General features: G+C 38.6%; 1 protein-coding gene across 1 annotated transcript in view; it reads left to right on the top strand.

Annotated features, from left to right (window-relative positions):
- Positions 1-25,460, top strand: part of LOC104071187 (ETS translocation variant 1-like) — a 39,907-nt gene extending 14,447 nt beyond the window's left edge. Inside the window, exons 5-8 of the mRNA XM_009587214.1 lie at positions 18,802-18,931; positions 20,494-20,682; positions 24,506-24,753; positions 25,363-25,460. Coding sequence (XP_009585509.1) covers positions 18,802-18,931; positions 20,494-20,682; positions 24,506-24,753; positions 25,363-25,460 — 665 coding nt within the window. The remainder of the gene's footprint in view (positions 1-18,801; positions 18,932-20,493; positions 20,683-24,505; positions 24,754-25,362) is intronic.
- The last annotated feature ends 1,026 nt before the right edge of the window (positions 25,461-26,486 follow it).

The raw sequence follows: 26,486 nt of genomic DNA, 5'->3' as shown, positions 1-26,486 counted from the left end.
TTAGCCACAGCTTACACAGTATTATCAAAGGAACATTTATTTCTTCATTTCAGTTGGTTTCTTTATCTTAAGTAAAGGTCAGGAGAGCTTCCTGGAGAGTTACTCTGACAAAGGTTATGGAGTTTCAGACATATACTTGGATATAATATATGTAGCTGTGGGCTCTGCAAAACAGGAACGGAGATCAACATAAGCAAAGCCATGGGGAAATTAATGCTGCAGAAGTAGCACAATTGTGACTGTTTTTTCTAGGATCCAAACCTGCCTTCAAACTCTATTATAATGACTTACTATATATAATCTATAAGTCTGTAAGTGCTCACCATGTTACTGGCAGCAGCCTGGCAGGAGCACTTGGCTTTTTTTTTTTTTTTACTATTTTTATTTTTTTTAAACATGAGAGAGGATGGGTAAGCTTTCATAGATTCAGTGTTTAATACACTTAATCGAGCCAAAAATGGTGAAGGGCAGAAGTGTAATCAGTGAAGAAGGTCACAACCACTTTCTAGTTCAGGGTCAACCAAACCGTGGTCAGCCACCTCATTTAAATTTGCTGCACAGATTTCATTTATGGAGATGTGTTTGGCGGGGTGTGGTGGTGGTGTGTGTGATCTGCAGAATATGTAAAGAAAACTGAAGTGCTCCACTGAAACAGTTACAGTCTGCAGTCCAGGTACAAAATTAGTGACATTTTATTTCTAGTTTCATTGCTTGAGAAATGGGCTTTGAAACTGAGGTAGATTTGTGGTCTTAAATTGAGACTTGTAACATTGAAAGGAGTTGTAAGAAACTTCAGTAACAGTAGCAGTGCTGGAAAGCTGTGCTTAAAACTTTCTTGCCTAGAAATCTCCAAGTTAGTCAACTCCTGAAGCAAAGGTGTGGAGGGTAGCGGAGGAACTGATACTGCCAAGAACATGTGCTGTGTCCTAGCACCGAGCAGGATTAAATGCCCCTTAAAGTGCTGTGGGTTTTGCATTTCTGTTCTGTAATAATGATTTTAACTAGTGAAACTGTATTGGTATTAGTAACTAAGGGAAACATTTAGTTTAGATTAGATATACAGTCCACTTTATCCACTTAAGGATTTAACTTCAAAGCTAGCTTGGGACCATGAATATTTCAATTATGAGTTGCTATTAAACTTCAATCAGTTTTCAAAAAGCAAATATAATATATATATTTATAATTAGGTGTGGGCTTTAGATATTATGAGTGAGATCAACAGCTAGCATAACTTCATGTGATATTAATGACATTACTGGAATTACGCATATTTCTACTAAGCTGAGGATCCAACGTGTCAGGCTTCCCCTTAATGCTTTAAACTTCAGTGTACCTGTTTAAAGTTGAGTTTATTTTGTTACTCCATTATGTCTTCTGGAAGGAGGTCCTTCCTACCGTAATAATCTCAGAAATGTCTGCACTTCCAAACCTTTTTTTTTTGTTACGGCGTCCAAAGCCCCGTCTTGTCCATCTTGTATTACCTTTTTAGTAATTTTTTTTTTAACTTCAATACCTATCACAAAGAACATTTAGCTCAGAGTGAGCAGAAAGAAGAATAGATAACAACTAGCCTGTTTGGATGAAATTTGAAAAACAAATCGCAGTTTAGTTTCTTATAACCTTCTGCTTTCTGCAATGACTGAACTTTTTGAGTTCTAAGGGAGAAAAATGTGTATCAAAAAGATTTTTTTCAGCTTGCAATTACACTAGAAAAATATCGCAATTGAATATTAAATAGTATAATTTTCTTACTCTTCCATTTCCATTCTCGTAAGAAATAAAAATTCCACAAAAAGAGGGAGGAATCACTTTTACAGGCATTTACTTGGAAATTCTGTGTTAGGCAGGTTGGTTTTGCCCCATTCTGAATCTGCTTCTACACTTCATCTGACCTGTTTGCTATATATTCAAGTGACTTCCTAATGACTTCTTCTTTTAGCAATTACATGAAAAGTTGTGTAAAGCAAAAATGCAAAATCTGTTTCTCAAAAAAGGTGAATGCTTTTTTTTTTTAAATCAGCGTTCGGTGTGTGACACTTTTTCCGAATTCTTATCTAATTCGTAGACTTAGTTTTTCTGTCCGTATAAAGTCAGTATTCAGGTGTCGAGAAGGGTGACCTGTGTTGACTTCCTCAGATAAGGTTTCCTATTGTTTCAAGTCCATTTTCATATACTGAGGAGGAGCCAGATCCTGAACTGGTTGTAATCAGTGGCGAGGCTTTCAGGTACTGTAGAACAGCAAGGACTTTCCAATATAGGAGTAAAAATGAACAAAGTGTTCAGTTTGCTGGAAGTCAATAGCTGTTGAGGTGAAGATTGCTTGCTCCCATTGTTTGGATGGTTTCTGTGACAGACACAAGAGGAAGTAGGTAGGATTTGCTGATGTTTAAAGGATGTAGTTGGCAGACAAAACTTGGTATTGTCAACAATATGCTGATTTGTAATTCGACCTTGGTACAATTGGTTATAAATGGGGATTACCCTGCACCAAAACAGATTGCCTGGTGTCTTAATAGCATAATCGTGTTTTGTTTTGTTGTAATAATATGTATTTACATTTACATTTGTAAACAAACAGAGTTCGGGTTTTTTTTCTCTTTCTTCTTTTGCCCTAAAATGTAGGTTATGCATTTAAAGTTGATAAACTCCAGCTTTTTGCTTTTTATTTGTTATTGAATTTCTGCTAATGAGGATTTGTGCTGTGCTTCACCTTCTCTTTCATTTTGTTCCTGTATTATTTCCCTGACCATCACAGCCTTAACTTAACACTGCCAAGGGGTAAATGTTAATGTTAGACCACAGCTGTTGACAGTAAATGGGAAGGGCTGACTGTAAAATCTGTGCTCTTCCATGTCTGATTAAACTTTAAGATAGGAAAAATACTTTTTTAGTAGTGATTTTGTTGCAGATCTTTCACGACCTTTATTCTTTCTCTTACCTCTGGTTTTTTTTCCTCCAGGTTTAGCAAGGAGCTCTTTCAATGTAGATGCCAGGAGCCTTAAATTATTCAGAGATGTGCTTTTTAGATGCTCTGGCTTGCAATCTTTAAAAGCCTGTTAAAGAGAGATTCTTTACATAGGCTTCAGGTAGCTGTATCCTTCTGTCATTTTAACTAATGGCTTAGGGTATTCCGAATGCAGTTTAAATGAGGAAAAGCTTTAATATTTATTTACATTTTTGCAACATACAAAATCATTATTTCCCCCCCCACTATCAGGTGAAAAATGCTCTGTTTGTTTTATTTTCTTTTTCTTTCTTGATTTAAATTTCAAAAGTGAATTTCAGAACTAGAAGAGCATTTCCTGTTTGCTTTGGTATAGCAAGAGCTGGTGAGCAATTGATAGAAGTTAATTTCACTTACTTTGATCTCTTTTGGAGAAAAAACCCCACACAATTAAAACAAAGTAGAAAACACCAGAATAATATAAGTTCTGATGGGCCTACTGAAGTCAAAAGGAGATCTGTTTCCTGGTTGGTTTTTGTTTATTATGCAGAATAGTTTAATTTTGCAGCTTCTAGAAAAAATTTAGTGGACTGAAAAAAATGACAACATTTTTCAATGTGATGATTCACTACATAGACAGCTGGTAGTCATGTCTTGGTAGTGCACAATGTCCTAGAAACTGCAGTTGGTAGTGTTTTGGTTTTCTGTGTGTGGCAAGTTGCACACACCAGCGTGTTTTCACTTTTTTCTTTTACAAATTTCCTTTTTTTTTTTTTAGAGTCTGTGTGGCTGGAATCACCTTTTCTTTAAGTGTAGCTCTGCAAGTGTGGTACTGCAGCAGGCAGTCTGAGAAATATCCTACAAGGTGGTGCTAGCTGTTCTTGGTGCTTAGCTATTCCCTGGTAGGGCTTTCTGCTGCAGCTGTGTTTTGTTTCTTGCCACTTGTCTTGAAACTACTTCCTTTCATAGGTCAGACGTTGTCAAATACGGAGACATTTACTTATTTATTTTAGTGCATGCCTGACTGTGAGGGATTCTTTCTAAAGGGCTGTGAGAGTCGGGGCTCTGTGGTTTGTTCCTGCCCTTAGCTTTGCGTGACCTTGGGCATGTTGCTTAACATCTTTGTTTCTCAGTTTGAAGTTGGTACAGAAATGCATGTATCACTCTGCTGTGAGATACACAGCTTTCTTAATGATCACTTATCTAGAGATCTCAAAAGCATTTTACAAAAAGAGTCCAATGCAATTGCTGTTGTAAGAGCTGGAGAGGTCAGACTTGAGGAGTCGATGCTGACCACCTTATCTCCCTTCATAGTTGCCTTAGATAGCCTCACTTCTTTCATTGTGTCCCTGAGCACTTGTTTCCTTTGTTTAAGGTAGAACTGAAACTGTTACCAGCTGTTAACTTACTTTTTTTTTTTTTTTTTTTAATTCTCATTCAAAAAAAATTAGGAATTGGTGTCTTTCAGAGAACTTTGTGGGCTTATTTTGTGGTTCATCACCAGGCATTAGCATGTGCTAATATGGATTTTTTTCCTCCTTCTTCCTCTAGAGGATTTTTGGAAATATTTAAATCTGCCATAGTCGTGACCTTTTCCATAATTGCAAGATTTAATTCTTGAAAAAATTTTACCAAGAAGCAGACTGTCGACCGTAATGCTTTTAACTTATGATCTTAGTAGTAGAGAATTGTAAGTTTGCTTTGATTTTAATAAGCAGTTTCTGTTTATTTGATTTTCTACTTGTATTTTTATACTAAATTTCCAGCTTTGAAAGTACAAGGACTTTAGGTTCTCCTGGATTGTAGTAGTGATAGCGGCTCATAGATTCTATAAATACTGATGGTGTCAATAGCATTGTGAAACAAATGACAAGACCGCATTGAGTACATAGCTTTTGATTTTTAAAACTTTTAAAGTGGAAGCTACTCCTTTCAGAGTGTCCTGCATGCCGTGATGTGAATTTTATTGCTAACGAAAAGGTACCTCTGAGCATCCCAGCAGGGACAGCAGCCACATTATGTAGATGTGGTTTAACTGCACGGGGCCGCTGTGAACCTGGTGGTCTCCAGCTCTCTGGGGCATGGAGGAGCCCAAGCAGTTGGACAGGGCTCTTCTTGTGGGGTTTTGGCCCCCTGTCTTCCTCCCTCACCTTCCACTGGCATGTCCCTGCTTGGCCAAGCTGACTTAGTTCCTTTCCTCAAAGCCCCATCCTCGTTTGCTGTTTTATTGTAGATTAAAGGCTTGGGTTGCATGTGGAGGTTATCAGCTAATGAATAAACTTCAGTCATCCTGTCCTGTGATAAATCTGTCTTGTAGATCAAAGATGAAGCATGTAGACCTTTTTTCTTTCAAATGGTAATTTCTTAAGGCTGTCAGATCACTTTGTAAGGTCTGTTTACATAAAAACAAAAACATTAAACATATTTTATTCAAAATGTTGAATTTTCAGTTCTGAAAAAACTTTCTATTTCCTCTCTGAGAAAGCTTCCCCTCCTCCCTTCCCCATAAGGACTCTGTGAAGATCCCATCTGTGGAAATACAGGCGAGCCTCACATTGTAACTTGTAGTTACGGCAGTATTTTCTTAACACTGCAGTTATTTCTGTTTTAAAACAGATAGTTGTTTAGTTAATATCATCACGAGTATGTATATGTATTAAAGCATCTGTTCAGTTCCAGTTGTATTAAACAAAGTATGCAGAAATTTGTTTCAACTGTATTTTCACACAGAAACCAAACAAGGCAGATTGAAGGGTCTTCATGATTCTATTTTGATACAAAACTGTTATTCTCCTTAAACTGCTTTCCATGGAGTGTTTTTGCAAAATGTGTTTTGTATTCCAAGAGCAGCCTAAATAATGATTTGAAAATCCATAAGCTCTGGGATGGTGTAAAATAAGGAGGAGGTCTGCAAGCTGAGTCCATCCACTTCTATTTATTTCATATGTTTCTTTAGGTCAAATGTATTTACAGTCTGTATCTTTTTTTTGTCTTTTTTCTACTGCTTGCTGCCTCAGCAACTGAAGACAGAAGTCAGACTCTCCCACAGACTGCCGTGAAGCTTTCAAAGGGTATAGCAGCAAAAAAAGGGAGGAGAGGGTGACAGTCCTCAAAACATCAGTTAAGCATTGGAGAGTCTGTGACACATTCATGTCATGTAGGACCGATATTGCTAGCCCTCTGTAAGCATACAGGAAAAAAAGCCCTTGTTTAAGGTTCTGTGTCCTTTTGTTTTGGTCCTATGTACTTCAGTACTGGGAAGTAATTACGGTGGAGCCATTGTAAGCTGATAAATATGCATAAATGGTGATATTTGTTAATTTTTTTGAGTTTTAGAAGTTGTCGGTGTTTTTTCTAGGAATGATCTAAACCTGGTCTAAACTGGTAAATGGAAAACTGATTACTTTTTCAAGGCATGTGCTCCAGTCTTTTCCATGAGAAGGATTCTTCTCTTTTTCTTTCACTTATTCTTCATGTTCTCCTTGTCTTCGATACATTACTCTTACCCGTTCCTGGATTATAGTTTGACCTTGATGAGGTGAATAGAGAAGTGAACTGTCTTGGTAAAGGATATCTTTACTCTTACATATCTATTTGTTCTGTAAGCTGAGGATTATGCATGTTAGAAAAGAGTGAATCATTAGCAACTTTATTTCTGGTTGTCTTTTTTCCCGTGGCTGTCTATGAACTTATTCAGCAAATGTTGTTGCCAGTAAGTTAATGTAGTGAAATATTTTTTAGCAGTGACATTTACTGCCAAGTCCTGCAGTCACTGAATAGGAAGGTTACTGACTGGCCAGGTTTTTGTCTTTAAATTTATATATTATGAGTCGTCATCAAGGACATTTGAAAAATTATGTGTGCAAAACCAATTCCCAGTCTTGCTAATTTGATCCTCTTTGCTCAAATGTTGTTTCCTTTCTGCTTCTAATATATACCTAAAAAAGATAAACAGTTTTAATTTTTTTTTTAATACTCTGTCTTCATGCTGAATCCGAGTGCAATGTTTCCTTATTAACCCATCCGTAAATAAAATTTCACATGACCAAAGCACTAACATAAATGGAGACAAAACAGACTTTGAAAATTGTCAGTATTCAGTAAAGATGAAAAGTTTCAAGCATTTGGGATTAGAATTTGGGAGCTGGATTTATGCAAGTGTATGTGTATGTATACAGTGTATACTCAGTGCGTATATATACATATTCTGTATATACATGTATGTATATATATACGCATACATGCATATAAGAAATATACACGCCATGTAATTGTCAGTCTTACTGATTGCATACACTTGTAAATTAATCATACAACTTCAGGAACAATTGGCTTCAGAAAAAATGTGTGTATTGGTAATGTACATTCAGTTGCGAGTCTCATATACAGTAAGAATGCTTTAAGTAGTGGCAGAAGCCTTAAATATCTGTGCTTGAGAACAGAGCCTGGTTGCAGGTGATCAAAATTCCACCGGCTCCAGAAAGAGTACTTGCTAAGAGTCTTTGAATATCGGGCTACTTATTTAAGTCCTGACTTTATGTTCCCAGACGTAACCACTTCTGACAATGGCTTCTTTGTTTCCCTGTTGAATCAGTGATAAAACTTGTGAGCTGAATTTTATTGTTGACTTATTTCATGGCCTGCACCTTTTTCAGTGGAGACTGCAGTTTTTGCAGTGGTTTTTGGTAGTGAATGAAAGATTTAGATTTCAGCCTTGCTTTAATGAACTATAAACTAAATCTGTTAGAGTTGCCTTACTGGTGAGCATTTGTGAAAATGTAACATTGAAGCATGAAGGACACATGTATTTAGAGTGGTGACAGCCTCGTTCCTCCGACGAAGTAAACAAAAATCCCATTAGCTACCCTGAGTTAGTGTATACTTGTTTTAGGAATGTATACATATTTTTATTGTTAAAGGCAAAATCAAATTAAAAATAATCTTCTCAAAATGCAATTTTGTTCTTTTTAGTGCCTATCATTGAGAGTTGCTAAAATAAAAATTGTAAATAATCTTTTAAATTAGTTGTTTAATTCATGCTAGAGAGAGCTCACTGTGTAGTCCATTTCATTATTTATTGGCTTCTCTTGCTTTCGCATATTCTTGAGTAGCTAACTGACAGACAGGCATGATTATCCTTAAGGATAATCTTTTATTATGATGCTCCGTTATTATGAGGATATTCCTATTTTTATAGCAAAGCAAACTGACACACTGGTTATGAATCTCTGAAGGTAGGCTCCTAAGACTGAGCTACTTCAAACCTGAAGCAACCTTCTGACACCAGTTGTTTAGGTTATGAACAACAAATGGCAGAACCACAGATTAAATCCAGTTTCTTTCACATTTTGTGGAGCTACAAGTACAAGATCAGCAGCCTTCTCATCTATAGCTCTTTGCATAAATACATCAGAAAAGAACAATGAAAAAATAATAACTAGATTGATGTAACTTGAAACTTTTCCGTAAGAGGGGAAACGAGGCAGAATCAGTTCCTGTTTGTTTTCTGCTGTGGGCATGCTTTCCTAAGTAGCAAGTTGATGATACCTTTAAAACAATAAATACAAAAAATACAAAAATGGTTTATTTTAAAGCTTATTGTTACTTCTGGCAGAAATACTTGTTATAATTTCCCAAGTTTTCTTCATAATTCTGTTTCTACAAAACCTATTGAAGTCCAGACCTGAAACCCTCAAACTGCAGATTTACCTGAATTGCAAAGTGTGTGTGTGTGTGTGTGTAAAATGCTGGGATATTATCTCACTTGGATATTTTAGTAATGGAAGTTACGTAGTACTTAGCCATTACCTCTTACAATTTAAATTAAATTTTGGAAATTGCTGCAAATGGAAATCCTGTCCTCAGAAGAGCACACAGACCCTGATTTAGTGGCCAGCTCTTCTCTTTGCATTTAACTTTATTGATAATTCCCAGGTAGGAATACAATTTAAGTTTTCTCCCAGGCTTAGTTTTACATTAAGCCCTTCCTCTTTAGCAAGAGCTCTAAAGGTGGATCGCCTCTCCTTGCACCCAGCCTGGGAGCCTTTGGAGCCACAAACATTATAAGTAACTGTAGGAACAAATGCCCCTGATCTCCTCCCAGGATTTTAACACCGAAAGCTAATGCAGGTGAGGAGCAACCCTGTTTCTCTGTGGGGTCCTGGAAGTTGCCGATCCAGTATAGAGGGATTAAAAATTCTTTAGATTTTTCCCTCCCTACAATCATCTTACGCTATCCACCGGTTTTAGATCAATTGCTACAGAATCCAGCTGGTTTAATTTTTATTAGGTTACTGCTTCCTCCTCCAGAGAGCCCTAAGCCTCTGTTTATTTTGGGGGCAGGGGGAGAGGGAGAGCTCTTCCTCCTGCCTCACCTACTCTCCTCAGACATCAAAGCAAGCCGTTTTGCTCCTCCTAGCCTAATCCTCCCTTTCTCCCTCCCACCAATGTCCTGCAAATTTCCTTGTATTCTTCTCAGAGTTATCCAGTGTCCGTGGTATTTGTCAGCAGGTTAACTTTTGCCCTGGAGGTACTTGCTGAGAGGCAGACCTCCTCTGGCTGCCCTTTCCCCTCCTCTGTCTGCAATTGCGAGTCTCATACGCCTGGACAGGTAGCTGTCTGGAAGGGAAGGAGAGCACTGTATGAAGGAGACATAAATCAGAATAAAACAGTGCCCCTGACAGCATTTCTGTGAGACTGCTGCTTTCAGAGGCTAAGAAACTGCAGCTCCCACTGCATGAAAATACCTTCTAGACAATTCTTAACTGGAAGCTGAAATCTTTTGGGGGTGGAGGAGAAGAGGGGTCAGTGAACCAAAATTATGTCAACCCAGTCCTTTACTTGGGGGTAGAAGAGTAGAGACAGTCTTCTAATACTGTGTGGCAGTTCAGCCAGTTAGCAGCTGCCCAAATACAGTGTTAATTTAGGCCAAAGGACCTATAGTGTCCTAACAAGAAGGTTACTGGCAGCCTGTTGAAAAGTTTGCCTTGTAATTGCTCTGTCTTTGGGTTTAGGGAGTAAGTTAACGTTTATTGATATTTAATGAAAGCTCCCCCCCTGCCTTCTCTAGCCAGGTGGCTTACCCTTTTGGGTGGGTTTTTTTTTTTAATTTTGGTATACTGAACATACTTGCAGACTTCAATTTTCAACTGGCGTGGTCCTTTTAAATGAGAAGCCAAGTGGCTACAAATACCTGAATTATCTCAGTGGTGCCTTCAGCACTTACAGCATCAGAAAGCTGCAGGTACCCTCAGTAATTCTGATGAATATTTCAGAAATCACAACTGCACAGACAAGCAAATGAGGGATATCTTGCATGAAAAATGGGGATTTAGAGCATTGAACCAATTATTAAGCTGTATGGCTACAACCTTTAATATTGTGCCCCCTCCTCCACCCTGGCTGGGAACCCCCTCCACCTCTCGGGAAGGCTGCATCTGTTGTGGCAGGGGGATCTTGGGTTAGCCGCCCAGAAATAGCTAAACTGGCAAAAATTTTTGGTGTCTTAGCACACAAGCTTTAGAAAAGCACTTTTCAGTTAAAGAATGACATTTATTTCCATTTGTGAAGAAGCATCTAGAAGAATTTCTTTGCTGAACAGGGGCAGCAGCGTCATTTCTAGAAGTCAAATAAGCTGTGCTGTAGGGAAGTGGCATATGTCTGCATTATAATGATGATTTTATTGGTCACTTTTCCCCGTGTACAAGTGCCCTCATATAAACCTGCTTTACGGATAGTGATGCAACTTTGATGTGCTGTGGGTACAGTGAACCCATCTCTGTTCTCTACTTCAACATTTTTTTGGCCTCACTTGTTATTCTCAAAGGCTTTATGTTAATGCCAGATCATAATAAAGATAGGGAAAAATTACGGTGGATATATAGAATTAACATAATCTAGAGATGAACAGGTGATCCAATTAATTTAAAATTGATTTTCATCAATACTTGTTTTTTGTCTTTTACTCATTAATCTGTAATGCCTTTTGCTTTAAAAAAAAAAGGAGAGAAAAAAACCTCTCTTATTCCAAAGCAAGAGAAAGTTATTTTAACAAACAATGCTTGTTAATACGGATGCATTACTGCAGATTTTAAAGTCCAGAATTTCCCAGTTGTAGAAAAATGTGCTGTTATTTTCCATCTTGAAACTCTGTAGTAGTAAACAGGACTAAATTCCAGTTCATCTTCACCTGCTTGCTACTTTTTCCTAATTCAAATTCAGAATCAGTATTTTTTTCTTCTCATACCATGTCATCTGAGAACAGTCCATGTAGACTTTGAGGACAAAATCCCACAATTTTGGGCTGTCTTTTATTCTTCACCCTCTCCTTCCCCCCCATTCCTCCCCACCCCCTGAGGATTTTAAAGACTATACTATTATGTAGCGTTCATGCAATGCAGTATTCAAGTAGACCGTTAATTGACATGCACAGCATTGTATGCTTTAGGCTGGAAGAGAAAATAAGCAATTTGCTTCATTTTGCAGAGTGAGTTCTAACTGTTATTAAAGTGCATTTGTAGTTGCATATTTTCCAGTAAAGGTGACAGATTACTTCAAAGCTGGTATTTTCTTTTTGTTAAACAAGGTTCTCAAATAGATCCATCTTGCCCACGTATTCTATTCTTGCCAGTTGGCTTTGAAAGCTGGTGCTTGGGCTCATCGTTCAGAACTAGCTTCCAAAAAATGAGGTCCCATGCTGTTTCTATCTATTGAGCTGGTAGGGGCTGGAAGGATCTGATCTGAAGCCAAGGCGAAGACTGAATTGATGGAATCATATCTAACGGGTTTGCCAAGTACTGCCCAGTCATGAAGTTCCACTTTCTGGGAAAAAGCACTGAGATGAGGAGTGGCAGAGCATTTGCTGTGATACTGCCTATCCTCAGATTTACTTCCCTGGACGTAGAGCCAGGCCACCACCTAGGAGAGAACTAGCTTTTTGTTGAATGCATTTTTACACATTTACATCTTGTTCCTCTTTTCTGCGTGCTGCTTCCCCATTTTTTCACCAGTTACATATGTGCATTCGAAGAGGAAAAAGCTTACTGCCCTTTATTATGGTATCACACGTGTTTTGACCATACATAATGTATCATTGCAGAGGCATCCTTGCACATTCGTTATGCTTACTTCCATTTGACTCTGTGTGCACACACACAAAAACACCCAAACACACATGCAGACTCTGTTTCAGGTGAATGGTCACCACTCAGTGGGACTAGATGGAGGCCAGTTGTCTTTAGGACCAAATTAGTCTTAAGCAAGTTCTGGTTTTCTAGATGTAACCATAAGATGGAGAATAATACCAAGATCATGCACATCTTCAAAAAACTGCTTGACAAGATTGCTTAGATTTCCCCCCCGCCCCCCACCTTTTCTAGCAGCTTTCGTTTGTGAGATAGTGAAAGCTCAGGTCTCTTGCCTACGTTCGGTTTTTATATAAACTGCCAGGATAGTCTCTGAAACCACAGTGATGATACACATCTGTGTGTCAGATATCCAATTTGTCACCAGCTTCTTCCAATATCTGGCAGAGAGCAGGACCTAAATGAAATCCAGTTGACTGGAGCTCAGCTAAGATCTGATAGAGGTAACTTTGATAGATCAAATGGTTGAAGAACTTGGTGGAGTCTGTAGATGTAATCTGTTCAGCCACTTTTAAATCAGCTCACAGTGTTCAAGTCTTGCTCATCTTTGCAGCTGTTGCAGTGGTCAGAAACAAAAGGGTTTTTTTGCCGTTGTCTAGGCAAGAGATTGCCTAGGGTGAAAACAATTGCAGATCTTGCCTCAGTCATCCATGCTTGCAGTCACTTCTATCTTCAGCTGTTGCAGTGGTCTGTATGTGTAGGCTTTAATTCAAAATCATTGGGAACAGTTTAGCTGGAAAGACTCGGTTACCAGCCTTTACTGTCTTTCCATCATCCTACCTATCTTCATCTGTCACTTCTCCAACATAATGTTTTTATTTCAGTTTTTGTTAGTATACTAGGCTGCTAGCTGTGTTCAGCTTGCAGCAGCAGTAACCCCCAGAGTATGAAAGAATGGTCAGTTGGGTCTAGTACCTGCTTCAGCTAATTCACCCTGTGCATTCCAAAGATTACCGGTAAAATTTCTCATTTTAATGTATAGTGGAATGAAATGGAAAGAGCATGCTGCTTTGGCATGCCGTTGTCTTTAATCAGTTGCCTATTAAATGGTTGTTGAAATTCAGAATGCAGCTATCTGCAAAGGTCTGTAGCTCAAATCATAATGATCTAGAAATAAATGATCAGTAAACAGCCTCCAGAATGCAGAAGGCTATTGTTCCGTAAGTTAAATACACATTTTTGAAACCTCTTCAGAAAATATGTATAAAGCCTGGCATTCCCACCTAGAAGGTCATATAGAAAGTTTTTAGTTTTGTAGCTCATTGCATCCGATATGCAAATACCTATACTGACTGTATGATTCAAATGGTAAGTAACAGAAATAGAGCATTTCAGGCCTCATATGAACCCACAATGTTATGTTTGGATTTTTTTTAAATGTCTACTGATAAGAGCACCTAGGTCATTACTATCACCAGAAGTAACCAGCACTTTACCCTCCTTGATGAACTGTTCAATAAACTGTTCATTTATTGAAAGTAGATTTTTTTTTTTTTTTAATTAAAATGCCTACCTGTTGTACTTACAGCGTAAATAATTTGTTTGAATCATCAGGTGAGTGCTGTTAAGTTATAGTGAGCGAGGAAAATTGCAAAAACACGAATTAGGGTCCCTGTCCTTAAGTGTATTTCAGTTTGCATTTTGATAGCAGTTTAGAAATGTTATCGCCTGTTTTGTCACAGACATAATTCACATCTTTCTTCAGGCACTGTAAACAAGAGAAATGGTTTAATGGCTCCATAAAAGGCACTCTGTGCTGATAGCTGAGATTAGACCCTTTAGTAATGGATTTTTGTGTGTTGGGGGAAGGGGAGGGCTTGGCAGAGGTAAATGTACTGGAAAAGAATCTTGGAGAGACTCTGATGTATCTGAAGTGCCTGCTGCATTTCTGTGTGTATTGGGAGATAGATTTAAAGTGTGACAGTATTGGCTTTATCAGCACAGGGGCCTTCTCTTCTTGCTTTTGAAATTTTACCAAGTACTAACTTGGGCCACCTCAATCAGTCCAGCACCTGGAGTTGTAGTGGTATTAACGTAAATATTTTTACATCTTCTACCTTTTCATCTTGCTGTTAAGAAAATCAAGTCCCTTCTGTTCAAATGTGTTCAAGAAATCTCTCTAAACTTACATTGCATATTAACAGTTTTGCCTCAATCAATCATAAAAATGAATGAGTTTGTTTACTAAATCGGGTTTAGAGGGTGATTTGAGAGCATAAATGTGAAAAGCAGTTCAGAAAGATGCAGCACAAATGTTTAGGGCATGACTTACTTCCTTTTCTCTGCAGGTACACAAAGTCCTCAAACTTAATACACATGAATGTAGGATTACTTAGGAGACATTGGAGTTCACTAGCACAAGGAAGGTTGCTGCTCTCAGTTGATTTTGTACCATATGCTCTTGCCCTACAAGTGTTGATAGTAAGATATCTTTGTCTCTTTGGTCAGTGGAGTCAGGATTGCCTGCTGTTAGCCAACATCATTAAATTACCAATAATATTTCAAGCCTTTTAAAAATATGTTTAAATCAATTCTTCTTCAGAAAATAAAATCAGATTTTATTTTGTGTTCTGGGCAGGAATCTGGGGTTTGAAAATTATAAAATAACTTCTTGCTCAAAGGCAAAATGACTTGCAATTTCACATAAAATATTCCTCATTTCTTCTTCATCTTGAATAATCATCTCTTTAATTAAAAAATATTTTAAACCATTGCATTTATATTTGGTGCAGTGCATTTCTGGGGCTTTCTCAAAAGAAGTGATTCAGTTCTATCTGTGCAGAGGTGGTACATTTCCCGTTTCTCAGGCTAGAAAGTATACAAATCAGTCTCCTTTAAGACAAACTGATTCCTCCTTTAATTTCAGAGTTCTTAATAAAATTGTTCTTCATTTGGGTCTTAAACTGGGTGTTATTATGAACAAAATGTTTGGGGATTAGGCTGTTGACAGATAGCAAAGGAGAACAGCACTTCAAAACAAGGGGTACCAGGTTTCACCCTGTGTTCTTGCATGTTCTGTGCAAGTTTACTTCGTGGTGAAATTATTATTGTTTTGCATAAAATCTAGGTCTGTACAACAGCACATTCTGTATAACATGCAAGCCCTCTTACTCTGCAGATATAGATAGATACATTTATGCACAGAGAATATGCATACAGTAATGTATTATACTTGAATCAATTTGCTACAGATGGTAGTAGTCCTTTTGCTTGCCTTATATCTGCACATTGGCTTCGGAGGAGCTCCAGACAGGGTCTGCAGATTGAGTCCGTTCTGATACCCATAAGCCTGACTTTCCCCAGTAGTTGAGATGAGGTGTTGAAGCCATCCATCTAAATACACGTTGTAAGATTGTTTGCCTTTCAAGTTTGGAGGTAGTTATCCATAAGTAATCACTCGGGATGAAATCTTGGCCCTTGGTCACTTCTTAATAAGATCGTTATTAAGGCAGAGTGCCTGTTACTTTAATAGGGTTGAGACTCTGTTCCGGGGTTAAGTAAAATGAATTTGCCATCAGGAAGAAAGAAGTGGTGAGGAGCTGGTTGTTTGAAATGTCGTTCTGTTAATTTGGATGTGTTGGTAGCTTGGTATGCTGCACTAAAATTAGATTGTATAAATAAGCAACCTTGCTATCCTCAAAAGAAAACGGATTGAAAACATAATATAAAATCCAGCTTAGCAAAACAGTGTGTGTTTAAAATCTGTTTTAATAGGTGCACTATAAAATGAGTGTCACACTAAAATGAAGAGTGATGGGTGGAGGGTTTCAGTGATGACACGAGAACTGTTCTGAATGTTTGAAATTTTACTTTTGGAATAAGTCTGTCATCTTCAGCCACACTTAAGATGTGGTTTGAAAGGTCAAGTAGCCTTCAAGAAAGCCCCCCCAAAAATGCAGTGAGTGTTTTTCTCAGGCTTTTTCCTTTCTGCCTCCTAAAAGTGTACACTTGAGGAGTTACAGATAAAGCTTAGCATGGTGACTGTGTTGGGGGACTGCCCGAGGAAGGCTTTAAATTTTACAGCTACATTGTCTTTCTGGCCGTAGTTAAGATAAAGATCTAATATAAAATCACTTTGGACTGTAATGCTTTCCCTAAATGAAATGGAGGCGTTAACCTACTTGATTTGATACACTTTACCCTAGCTTATAAAGCTGGGAGGAAGGTGAGGTAAACTTTAATTAAAACTACAGCACAGATGCCTTCTAGCACTGTGCCCTGTACCTTGCTAGGACTGTACACTAAGCAAAATAAAATGTACCTCGCAGCCGAGGCAGCAGGCTGGAGCCGTGTTCAGTGAAAGTAATTTAATTAGTGTTGATCATGACTCCAGATGATGGTGATTTGATAAGGAATAATTTAGTACTTAACAGCCTTTTACATGCACCAACTCCATGTGGGAAGGTAAAGCAAATTGCACAAAATGAATGTGCTGCTTTCACTTGTGCCTGTGCCAGTGAGCTGGAAAACTGCCTGTTAGCAGACGTTCAGGCTCTCAGCGCTGTGATGAAATACCCAGCCAGTTCTCCGCACAGGGCTGTGGTGTGGGAGTCTCTGTACTCCCGTTATTTAAAAATAAATAAGGGAAGTAATTTTTCATAACAGATTAACTCCGAGGAAGTAGCAAAGTTAAAATAAAAAAAAAAAAAAATAGAGCAGCATGTGGTCTTTGTGCGAATATGTGGTACTGGCTTTAAAAAAGAGTCTTGCTGCAATTGTGTTTTAATTCTCTGATTCAAGTCAAAGAGATTGCCTGCCTTTGTGTCGGAGCCACCGTCCTGGAGTTGTGGGGCCCATCATACACATTATATGTGCGGTGTCATTATGTGACCAAGACATGCAAGGAGAGTCAGCAGTAAAAGTTCGCTAACAAAAACCTGAAACAAACTACTGGATGTCAGCCTGCTTTGCGATTATGGTGGAAAGCTGACGGGGCTGCATTTTGCTGTATTATTAAATTTGAGACTCTTTATTCAAGAAGTCCATATGGTCTTTTATTTTAGTGCAAGTTCAGACAGTTTTATTCAGAAAGAGTTCTTGTTTCTTTTCATCTGTTTCTTAAATTACTGTGCTGTGCATATGTATTTGTGTACCTGTTTTACTCTCTGCTTTTCTTTTGTAATCTTTCCAGATAATTGACTATTATCCACTAAATATAATAGCTGGATAGCAGTTTTAGAAATTCTTGTGAGTTTTGTGAAAATATGTGGCAAAATAACATAGTGCTATCTTGCAGATGTCTCAGCTGAAAGGCAGTAGTAGAAGCTGTCATGTAATAGGGTACGAGAGGACCTATTTGTGAAAGAGTTGTCTGAACGTTGCCCAACCGTGGGAAAACCCATGGTGAAAATCTGGAATCCAGATCTTACAGATACTTATAAATCAGTTTATTGGTTCTGATGCTAAGTTCTTAGACAGCATTTCTTTTACCTTCCCACGGAACACGTGAACACAGGAGCATTAGTATCAGAAAATATATAGTCTGTAACAAATTGTCTTTTCTAAGTTCAGGTGCAAGGGAGGGGGCAAGATACTACTTGGTGGTATATAATAATGGCCTGATTTTGTGCTGAGGTTCTCTAACAGGGACTGCTGCACATACGTGGATTTCCACGGAGGCGCAAGTGTCAGGCTGGAGCGTGATGTTCAAACTACGGTGTTTTGGTGACAACAGAAAAAATCGGTGATAAAATTGATCTCTGAACTCTAGGCTTCTCAGAGGCCAAAAATGTATTTACAACCTCATTTTATTTAAAACTTGCAGGGTGTGTTTTCAAGCTGTTAAATACCTGTCTTTTAGTCCTTTGTCCTCCTAACCACTTACTTTAGATTTGTCTATGTCAGATGAACTTTGAATTTTCTTCTGCTTTAATTTTGCTTAAGGTTGGATAGGAAATGAGGAAAGTTGGCTGGCTTAAACTAATATGCTGGTTAACCTTGTCTTTTCCTTTTTCTTAATCCAGACCAATTTGTGCTTCTAATGAATGCTGGATTTCTGTCACACTTCCACTGTTCTTTTTACCTTTAAAAAAAGTGAGATTAATATTTTTTTTTGCCTCGGTTTGTGTCTATATCACATTTACTATTGACTTTGGTGAGGCCAGGATTTTATCTTGTGTATTTTTGAGAAAAAACTACTGAAGCCATTTCTTGTGTATTTTTTTCAGATGCTACTTATAACTAAAGGCGCATGTAATCATCCAGTTTCATAAGTTTCACTGCAAATTTTCATGCATTCTGTGGGACAAAAAGATTACTGATCATATAATTGAGGCTGATAGATGAGAAATTTATTTTGGAGTCATTTGTGTGGCACTCTTTGAAGTGAACTACTGTTGCATTTATAGCTAAAAGCTACCTCACTCATATTACTTAGAAACATTTGGTGCCTGGGAAGTATTTTGCCTCTGACAACATTTACAGTAGTTAAGCCAAATATAAGTGGGCTGTTATTTTCCTGCTAATGAGATGGGATCCTGGCCATCATTCTATTAAACAATAAAAGTGCTAATAGCCAATGCGAAGGATCTCTGGTGTCTATTTTTCAGTTGACACCCGAAGAAATATTTGAAATGTTTATTTCCTATATTGTTTTTAGTATTACAATGGTTTAATTAATCATGTGTTTAATTAGCAGTGTCTAGCTTACTTGAGAAAGCTCATTGTTAATATTGTACTTGGCTTTTAATTACATTTTCTTTCTCTTTCCAGTGGCTTTTCATGGTCTCCCTGTGAAAATCAAGAAGGAACCCCATAGCCCATGTTCGGAACTTGGCTCCACTTGCAGTCAAGAGCAACCATTCAAGTTCAGTTATGGGGAAAAGTGCCTGTACAATGTCAGGTAAAGCAATATCAGGAGCATGTTTGCAGTGAGAACTGCTGATTTAAATGAGGACTGACTAAAGAGTAATAAAACCATAATAGAGATCTTATAAAAGTTACCTCTTCAGCAGATAACAGACTGATGAGATAATGCATTTAGCTGATGAACACTGATGGAGTTGTTTACAGTTGTATCAAACACTTATATAACTGTTTTAAAGCAGTCTTTTTCATCAAAATGCATATTCTCCATTCCTTCTCCATGGGAGACAGCCAGAATTTAAAAACGCAGGGTGCAAGTGTGAAATAGAAGGAAGGAGTGTCTTGTTTTCTGCGAGTTGTGTTGAAAGTACTTTCAAAATGCATTACACACATTAGGAAAGAGAGAGAGATCTGTGTAGCAGGCGAGAGATTGGCAGGTCTGAGCAACACATTAGGTATTTGACAAGTTTTGCAGATCTTATATGTGTGTATTCGTGGGTGATTACAATTTAAAATAGTATTTCATTAGGCTCTGCATCTTTGTTACCTATTCAAAAACAAGTTGTCTTCTTTTATAGGGATAGATAATAAAAGTTTTATTTATTTGTGGGTGGTGGAGGGGCTTGATACCACTGCATTCTTTATTGACTTTCTTTTGGTTTGCACTTACGTATCACTCCTTCCTTTAGTGTCAGCAGTGAAGGGTTTCTTATTGACATTTCAGTCTATTTTAGAATCTTTTGTCTAGCTTGTGAGTTTTTATTCTCATTAATGTACTGCCAAAACTGTTAGCACTTAAAGCATTTACATTTAACTTTTTGGATATGAAAGGGGAAAAAAAAAGACTGCCACCTTTACGAGTCATAGAGGAGTGATTTTGATTTCAAAAATCACATGCATACATTGATGGATTTGATGGGTGCTATGGGACCTGACAGGAAAGTATGTAAGTTCGTGCTTACTATCTGCCTAATGCCTGCATTTTTCCTGTTAAGAAAGAGGGGTGATCAAAGTGTGCTCAAGTCCTTTCCTGATTTGGGACACCTTTGAAAATAGCATCTATGTATTTGCAGGACCAGCGCTTTATTTTTAAGGGGGGGGGGGGGGGAACCCTGTTGGGAGAGGCTGCTGACATCCTAGTGTGGGTAGCTAAGCCAACATACCATTGTTTTTCTGGGTCAGATCCCTTCCCTCTAGCTGTATTGTTTTACTGTCTCACTGTGGTTTGTGCGAGCTCTAAAAAAGAGTCTTGACAGGCACTGTCGGCCCTTTGTGCTATAGTCCAGGTGCTTCTACTTTTATGTATTTTGTATAATTCCTGTTAGAATGTCACTGTAAGACTGAATCCTTTAAAAATACATTTCTGTGCCCTAGAGAAGAAAATGCTGTGTTGAACCACTTGCCTGTAACACGTTTTTTTCTTTACTCTTTGCAATGTAAAGTAGATAATTCCTCTGTCCCAAACTGGTTAATAAGTAACTATAACAAAAAGCTTATAAATGTGACACTTGGGGTTTTTTTACTGAATGTAGATGCTACTGTTTTTTTTTTTTCCCAGAGAAAATAACCTGACCTTCTTTTCCCTTGCCTTACTGATAGTGCCTATGATCAGAAGCCACAAGTGGGAATGAGGCCCTCCAACCCACCGACGCCATCCAGCACTCCTGTGTCACCGCTGCACCATGCTTCCCCAAACTCAGCTCAGACTCCTAAACCTGACCGGGTTTTCCCTACCCATCTCCCTCCATCCCAGTCCATTCAAGACAACAGCTTCCCTATGGACCACAGGTAAAACACAAAACACACTAGGGACCCATGCAGAAGGCATTTCAGTAGTGGTTGCAAGTTTTATATAGGGTAGAACTGGCTTCCTGCCCACAACTATTCCCTTTCAGGTTGGGGGACCAAGGTGAAAGCCAGCAATGTTCAGAGTGTCAGAAATATGTGCATTTTATGAAAGGCTGGCACCTAACTTGATGGACTTCAGTAGGAGTTCATACTGGCAGCGACAGAGTTTTAATGACCTGCTTCTACTGTCTTGTGAGGGTGATTACAGGGTGCTAGATAATCTCATCTAGGCTCCCTTTCCCACAAAAGGTTGGACCAGATGGTCTTTCAAGGTCCCTTCCAACCTGGGCTATTCTGTGATTCTGTGATTCACTTGAGGCTAGTAAGCCCTACGAGGTTATGAAGTCACTAGCAGGCATGATCCTGGCTGTAAATATCTGGCCTCTTGCTAAGCAATTCACCTAAGAGATAAGTGACCATGTTATGGTGTTACTGCTTCAGAATATTCTTTGGAAGGGTGGGTCATTTTTTCAACCCCTTTTGAAATATAGCATTTCAAACAAAGTAAGATGCCAACATAAACTGTGCTTAAATAACATTAGTCTGAGTAAAAGCCACAAGAGCTAGAGACTAGAATTAAAGCTTAAACTGTCCTTAAGTCACCCTGTTTTGTTTTGATATGTTAGAAATCCCCAGACAACCAACTATCTTTCTTAGCTCAGTTTTGCAACAGATATGCTCAGTGGATTTCCCTGATTTTTGAGACCAAACACTTGTTTGTGGAATTCTATTTATTCTAACCTTTTTTGCATGAATCTGGTTTTGCCTGCTGTATTGTGTGATTGCTCTGAGCATTTAAAATTTCAGGTGTATGTAAAGAGATATATATGTTCAGAAACTCGACTTAGCACTTAAACCTTAGCAAATTAAGAAAAGAAAATCACAGTTGTTGGGAGTGCGATTTGCATGCTTCTGCTCTAATAAGGGCTATTATCTCCAGGGATTTGTGCAGATCACTTCTGAAGGGGGTTGCTAAGGTTTATATTGCTGTTTTGTGCTTTGCTGAGATAGTTTTAAATATCACCCAAGGTTCTCTACAAGCCCTCCTGGTGATGAGGAAACACTGAATTGGTCCCTTCAGCTGCCATAGTCACTGTCTTTTCTGCCTCCGTGGACTGTGGTCTAACCACACAGGCCCCCAGTGAAGCCAAGCAGTGGTTTTGATTACAGGATGGTGGATAAATGTGTTTCTGTATATACACCAAAGTCAAGTTGTCAGGAGACTGAAATCTCCAGGAGCTAAATGGCTTCTGTGCAGAGAGCAGTAATTTAAGATGAAAAAATCTTTTGTTTTAAAGCAACTTGTAAAAAGAGTACTGAAGCTGTATGTCAGCCCTAATTTGAGTATTTATAAAGATTTGCATACACCTTAGCATATTTTTCTATACCCATAACACTTGCTCCGCACAAGCTTTGTAGGCTCTTTACATGATTCCCCTCCCCGCCCCGTCTTTGATATTCATGTTCTTTAGGGCATTTTGCACTAATGCTTCCCTTCCATGATAGAACATCATGTGTTCCAGTGAAGTCCAAAATAGCTGACTCAGGCCAAAAAAATCTCATTTTTCTCCTTTTTTAAAGAAAGGTGCAATTGTAGTGGAAGATATTTTTCCCTATTTTCTATTTATTTTTAATCTTCTCACTTCCAGTTGTTCGAAGCAAATGTGTTCTTCATATTTTTGTGAAATTCAAATCTTCACGATTTACAGGGTGATATGCTACTACAATGAGTGTATTCAGAAAATGTCATTTAAACAAATGACCTACCTACATGAGTTCATATATAAATCTATAAGTCAAGGCATATTTCTCTGGAACATGCATTGGTGGCATAAGATAGCGTTAGTATCTAGAACGTACAGCCCATACATCTTCATACAGGGCATGAATATATGAACGATTAAGTGGTCCTAACAAGTACCAACAGGAATCAAATCCACTTGTATAAACAAATGGCTTGATTCCATACAAAGCTTCCAGTACAACAAGTATTATTAACTTCCTTTGAGGCTTTGTGAGTGAGCCTGTTTCTTATTTTAACTTCAAGTTGCAATTTTCTGATTCACTCCTTGACAGTTCTTAATGATAATTTCTGCTTCTTTTTTTGGCTAATGAAAAAAGGAAAAGAGGGAAATGAATGCAGTGCCAGTCAGCCTAACTGTTTCATAATACATTTGAGTTTCTAAGTTTATTTTCTGCAGGTGTAGGTGGAATTGCAAAACCCAATGTTACAGTGCAGTACTCTTTCTACTGCAAAATATAATATTTACAGCATCATTAAAAAAATTAATTTTGTCTCCACTGCTACATTGTAATAGTTTCTATCTCTGTAGCCCTCACAGTATTTGTAATTAAGCTATGACAGTAAATATTTGTCAGACCAAGTTCACAGCAGTATTATGACAGATGTTAGTGGAGTTTAAATTGTTTCAGAAACACATACTATATATGAGTTGATAGTGAAGGATTGTATTGCCTGTGCAATCAAACCCCTGCATTCTTCTTCACTCACCCAGTTTTCTCCAAGAGAATATCTGCTTTTGCTTGCGTGAACTGATGTCAGTTCAGATCCAAAGTACAGGAAGCTGAAGAATGATTAGTCCTTGATTTTTTTTTTTTTTTTTTTTACTGTGACAGTGAGAAACTTGCAGAGAAGGGTACAGGTTGTCTGTTTTGTCTTGCTCATGATGAGTGATAACAGGACTAGTAAGCAGTTTGTTGCAAGAACATTGCATCTGCTGTGAATTAGAGCAGACACAATATTACTACAGCGGTGGTTACCACTACTGTGGTAATCTGCAGGAGATGACAGGAAGACTTTGTGCAGTTCATTGGGGCATGGGGTGGGAAAATAGCATCCTTGTATTCTTCTCTATGCTTCTGAACCTGCAGATGTCCAAGTAATTACATTCAGGCCTTTTAGTTTAACTAGGTGTGTTTTATGGAAGAAACAACAAGCGTAGGTTCTCGAGTAGTGTTGCATGTAAATGAAGTTAATTTAAAACTGAATTCTCAGATTTTATGCATTTGGGAGTAGTGAATGGCAGCGTGGCTTGTATGGATGACTTCTTTCATGTAGAAATGACCAAGGGAACGAGTTAAGGCAGGAGGGGAATTCTTAGGCATTGTTTCTCTTAGCAAAAATTTCCACCCTCTCCTTTTTCTGAGGTGCTTACATTCCCTTCCCATTAGAGCTGGAATGCAGAGGCAGCCTTGCAGGTAGATCTCCCACGGCAGTATCCCTGAGAGGACAGAACAGTGGACTTTTACCCTGGAATGATTCCAGATATTATGGCAGACAATACTCTTTATTCAAAATGTTTGTATTTGTTGTGGTCAGAATGGTTTCTGTGTAACAATAAGAATGGTAAGAGTAAATTAGAGTACAAGCAATATGTTGCTAATACTCGTGAAAGAACAGAGAGCTCTACCTAAGCCTCCTTCATGTTACTGTGGTAGGATGTCAGGTTTGAAGCTGGTGCGTTTCCCATTTGCCTCTTCTCTTCAGAGAAGATACTGAAAGCAGAGAGGATGGTGGTGGGGACAGGTCTCAGAGCTGGTATTAATAGGTGGGGGTTTTTTGTTTCTTTGCTTGTTACTGTTCTACAACTCAAGGGATCCTGGTGGGAGCACTTGGCATTATCATAAGCAAAATGTTTGCTGCTGAGAAAGTGATACAGCCACTAACCATGACCTGTGAAGATCTTTGGGAAATGGAATGTAGCTGAAGTCCTTTACATGACCTCTCTACCTTGTGTCCTAGATTTCGCCGCCAGCTCTCTGAACCTTGCAATTCTTTCCCACCTTTGCCTGCAATGCCAAGGGAAGGACGTCCAATATATCAGCGCCAGATGTCTGAGCCAAACATCCCTTTCCCGCCTCAAGGTTTTAAGCAGGAGTACCATGATCCGGTGTATGAACACAATGCTATGGTTGGCAGTGCAGCCAGTCAAAATTTCCCACCTCCTCTGATGATTAAACAGGAACCTAGGGATTTTGCATATGATTCAGGTAGGTGAGACTCTCCTTTACTTCTGCATGGTAAATAAATGAGTCCAAGCAAGTGTTATTGATGTTTTGATCATATGAATTGAAACTTGCTCTTTTGGCTTCTAAGTCTCCTGAAGTAATTTATGTCTGATATAGCTTATGAAGTAGTAAGATTGCTACATAGTACAGTGTATCTCGTGCCACCGTTGCCACTGCTTGCTCTGCAAGGGATTTCGTTTTCCAGACAGTGCACAGGTTAAAGAAGCTGGGGAAGAAAAAATCATGGGTGCAAAATTGAGCTTTGCTTAAGAGGGGTCTTGTTCTGTACTATCTCATATCCGACCTCTGAATTTGTGTGTTCCATTTTACGAGCTCTTTCATTTATCTGCCAGAAATAGAGGACTCTCTCTCCTCTTGCTTGCACTACTTTAAATCAGGAGTAACTCCACTGAAGTGGGGTTTATACAGCTATAAAACCAGTGAGGGAGAAGAATCAGCCAAATTGGTGTCAGCTTCTCAGTTTGTGCATACTGCTGTGTTTTGTGGAGGTACATAATCTGTGATGCCAGGTTGCTGATGTAGAGAATACGCTGTTGCTATTAATAATGTTTATTATGATTGTGCTTATAGGGCAGCTTATAGGGAATGGAGCCTTATTGCTCTACGGACAGTACAAAACAGAGGAGGTGGTGCCAGAGCCTGCTCTCAATAGCTTCTGGTCACAATAGAAAGTTAAGTGGTAGAAAGGATAAAAACATAAATCAAGGGAATAACATTGTAAATGTTTGCCACAATTTAAATGTAATATTTATATTATACTTGGAAAAGAGAGAGAGAATTAGGGAAGCAAAACAGGAATTTAGTGATAAGTACCAAGTAACCAGGAGAAGGAAGCTGGAAGTGTGGTATGGAGAGAAGCTGAGGTTAAAACAGCATGTAGTGGGCCAGGTGGGGTAAACAGCTGATCAGTACCGAGCTGAGAAAATGCAATCAAGACACGTTTTTCAGTTCTGGTGTGAGTGATTTCTGCAGCTCCTCTTCAGTCTCTGCCTCTGTCCTGCTTTGTGTATGCCATGGTGTTGAATGGAAGGGATTTCAGTGAGTCCTTGTCATGCTTCTGGAGGAGGGTGCATCGCTTTCATACACATGCACCCTGAGTTGGGCAGGGGGAGTGGGTGGCCCTGTCTGACTTCAGTCTGACTCTCTCTTCTGGGTGCTGCAGTACTTGCAGTGCTTTCCTACTTAGCAGTGGTTTTCCTACTAAACTCAGTGGTTTAGCCTCTGAGTAGATGCTTTTGCAGTTTATTTCCCGAAGGCTACATGGCAGCTGAGGTGAGGTCTCCTTTGAAAGTTTAGTCCATGACAAGCTATCTTCCAGTTTTATACGATGGATAATTTGTTTTTATTGTCTTTTTTGTAGCTAACTTAACATTGTCTATTTAGTGGGCTATTTTGTGGTATCATTGTTGTAAAGTGCTTGGTTTTGAATTTATCTCTGTGTTAGAACAGGGGAATTTGGAAAGTAGAGCTGCTTTCTCCTTTCTTACTCTTGACAAATAAAGAACCAATCCTTAGGTAAATTTGAGTTAGGCCTATACAGGGAGGGGACCAAGGACGAAATATTTCTCCAAGTTGAAATATATGACAAGATGAAAATAAGTTCAGATTACAAGGATCAGATGTAGACTAAACCCGTTCATTGATGAAGGTTCTGAGATATGTGGCTTTGGCAGTCATGTATCTTTAGTCTTACG

The sequence above is a fragment of the Fulmarus glacialis genome, unplaced genomic scaffold (assembly GCF_000690835.1).
Source record: "Fulmarus glacialis isolate BGI_N327 unplaced genomic scaffold, ASM69083v1 scaffold37281, whole genome shotgun sequence".
NCBI classification, from domain to species: domain Eukaryota; kingdom Metazoa; phylum Chordata; class Aves; order Procellariiformes; family Procellariidae; genus Fulmarus; species Fulmarus glacialis.
This window is presented reverse-complemented; position numbering and strand designations above follow the sequence as displayed.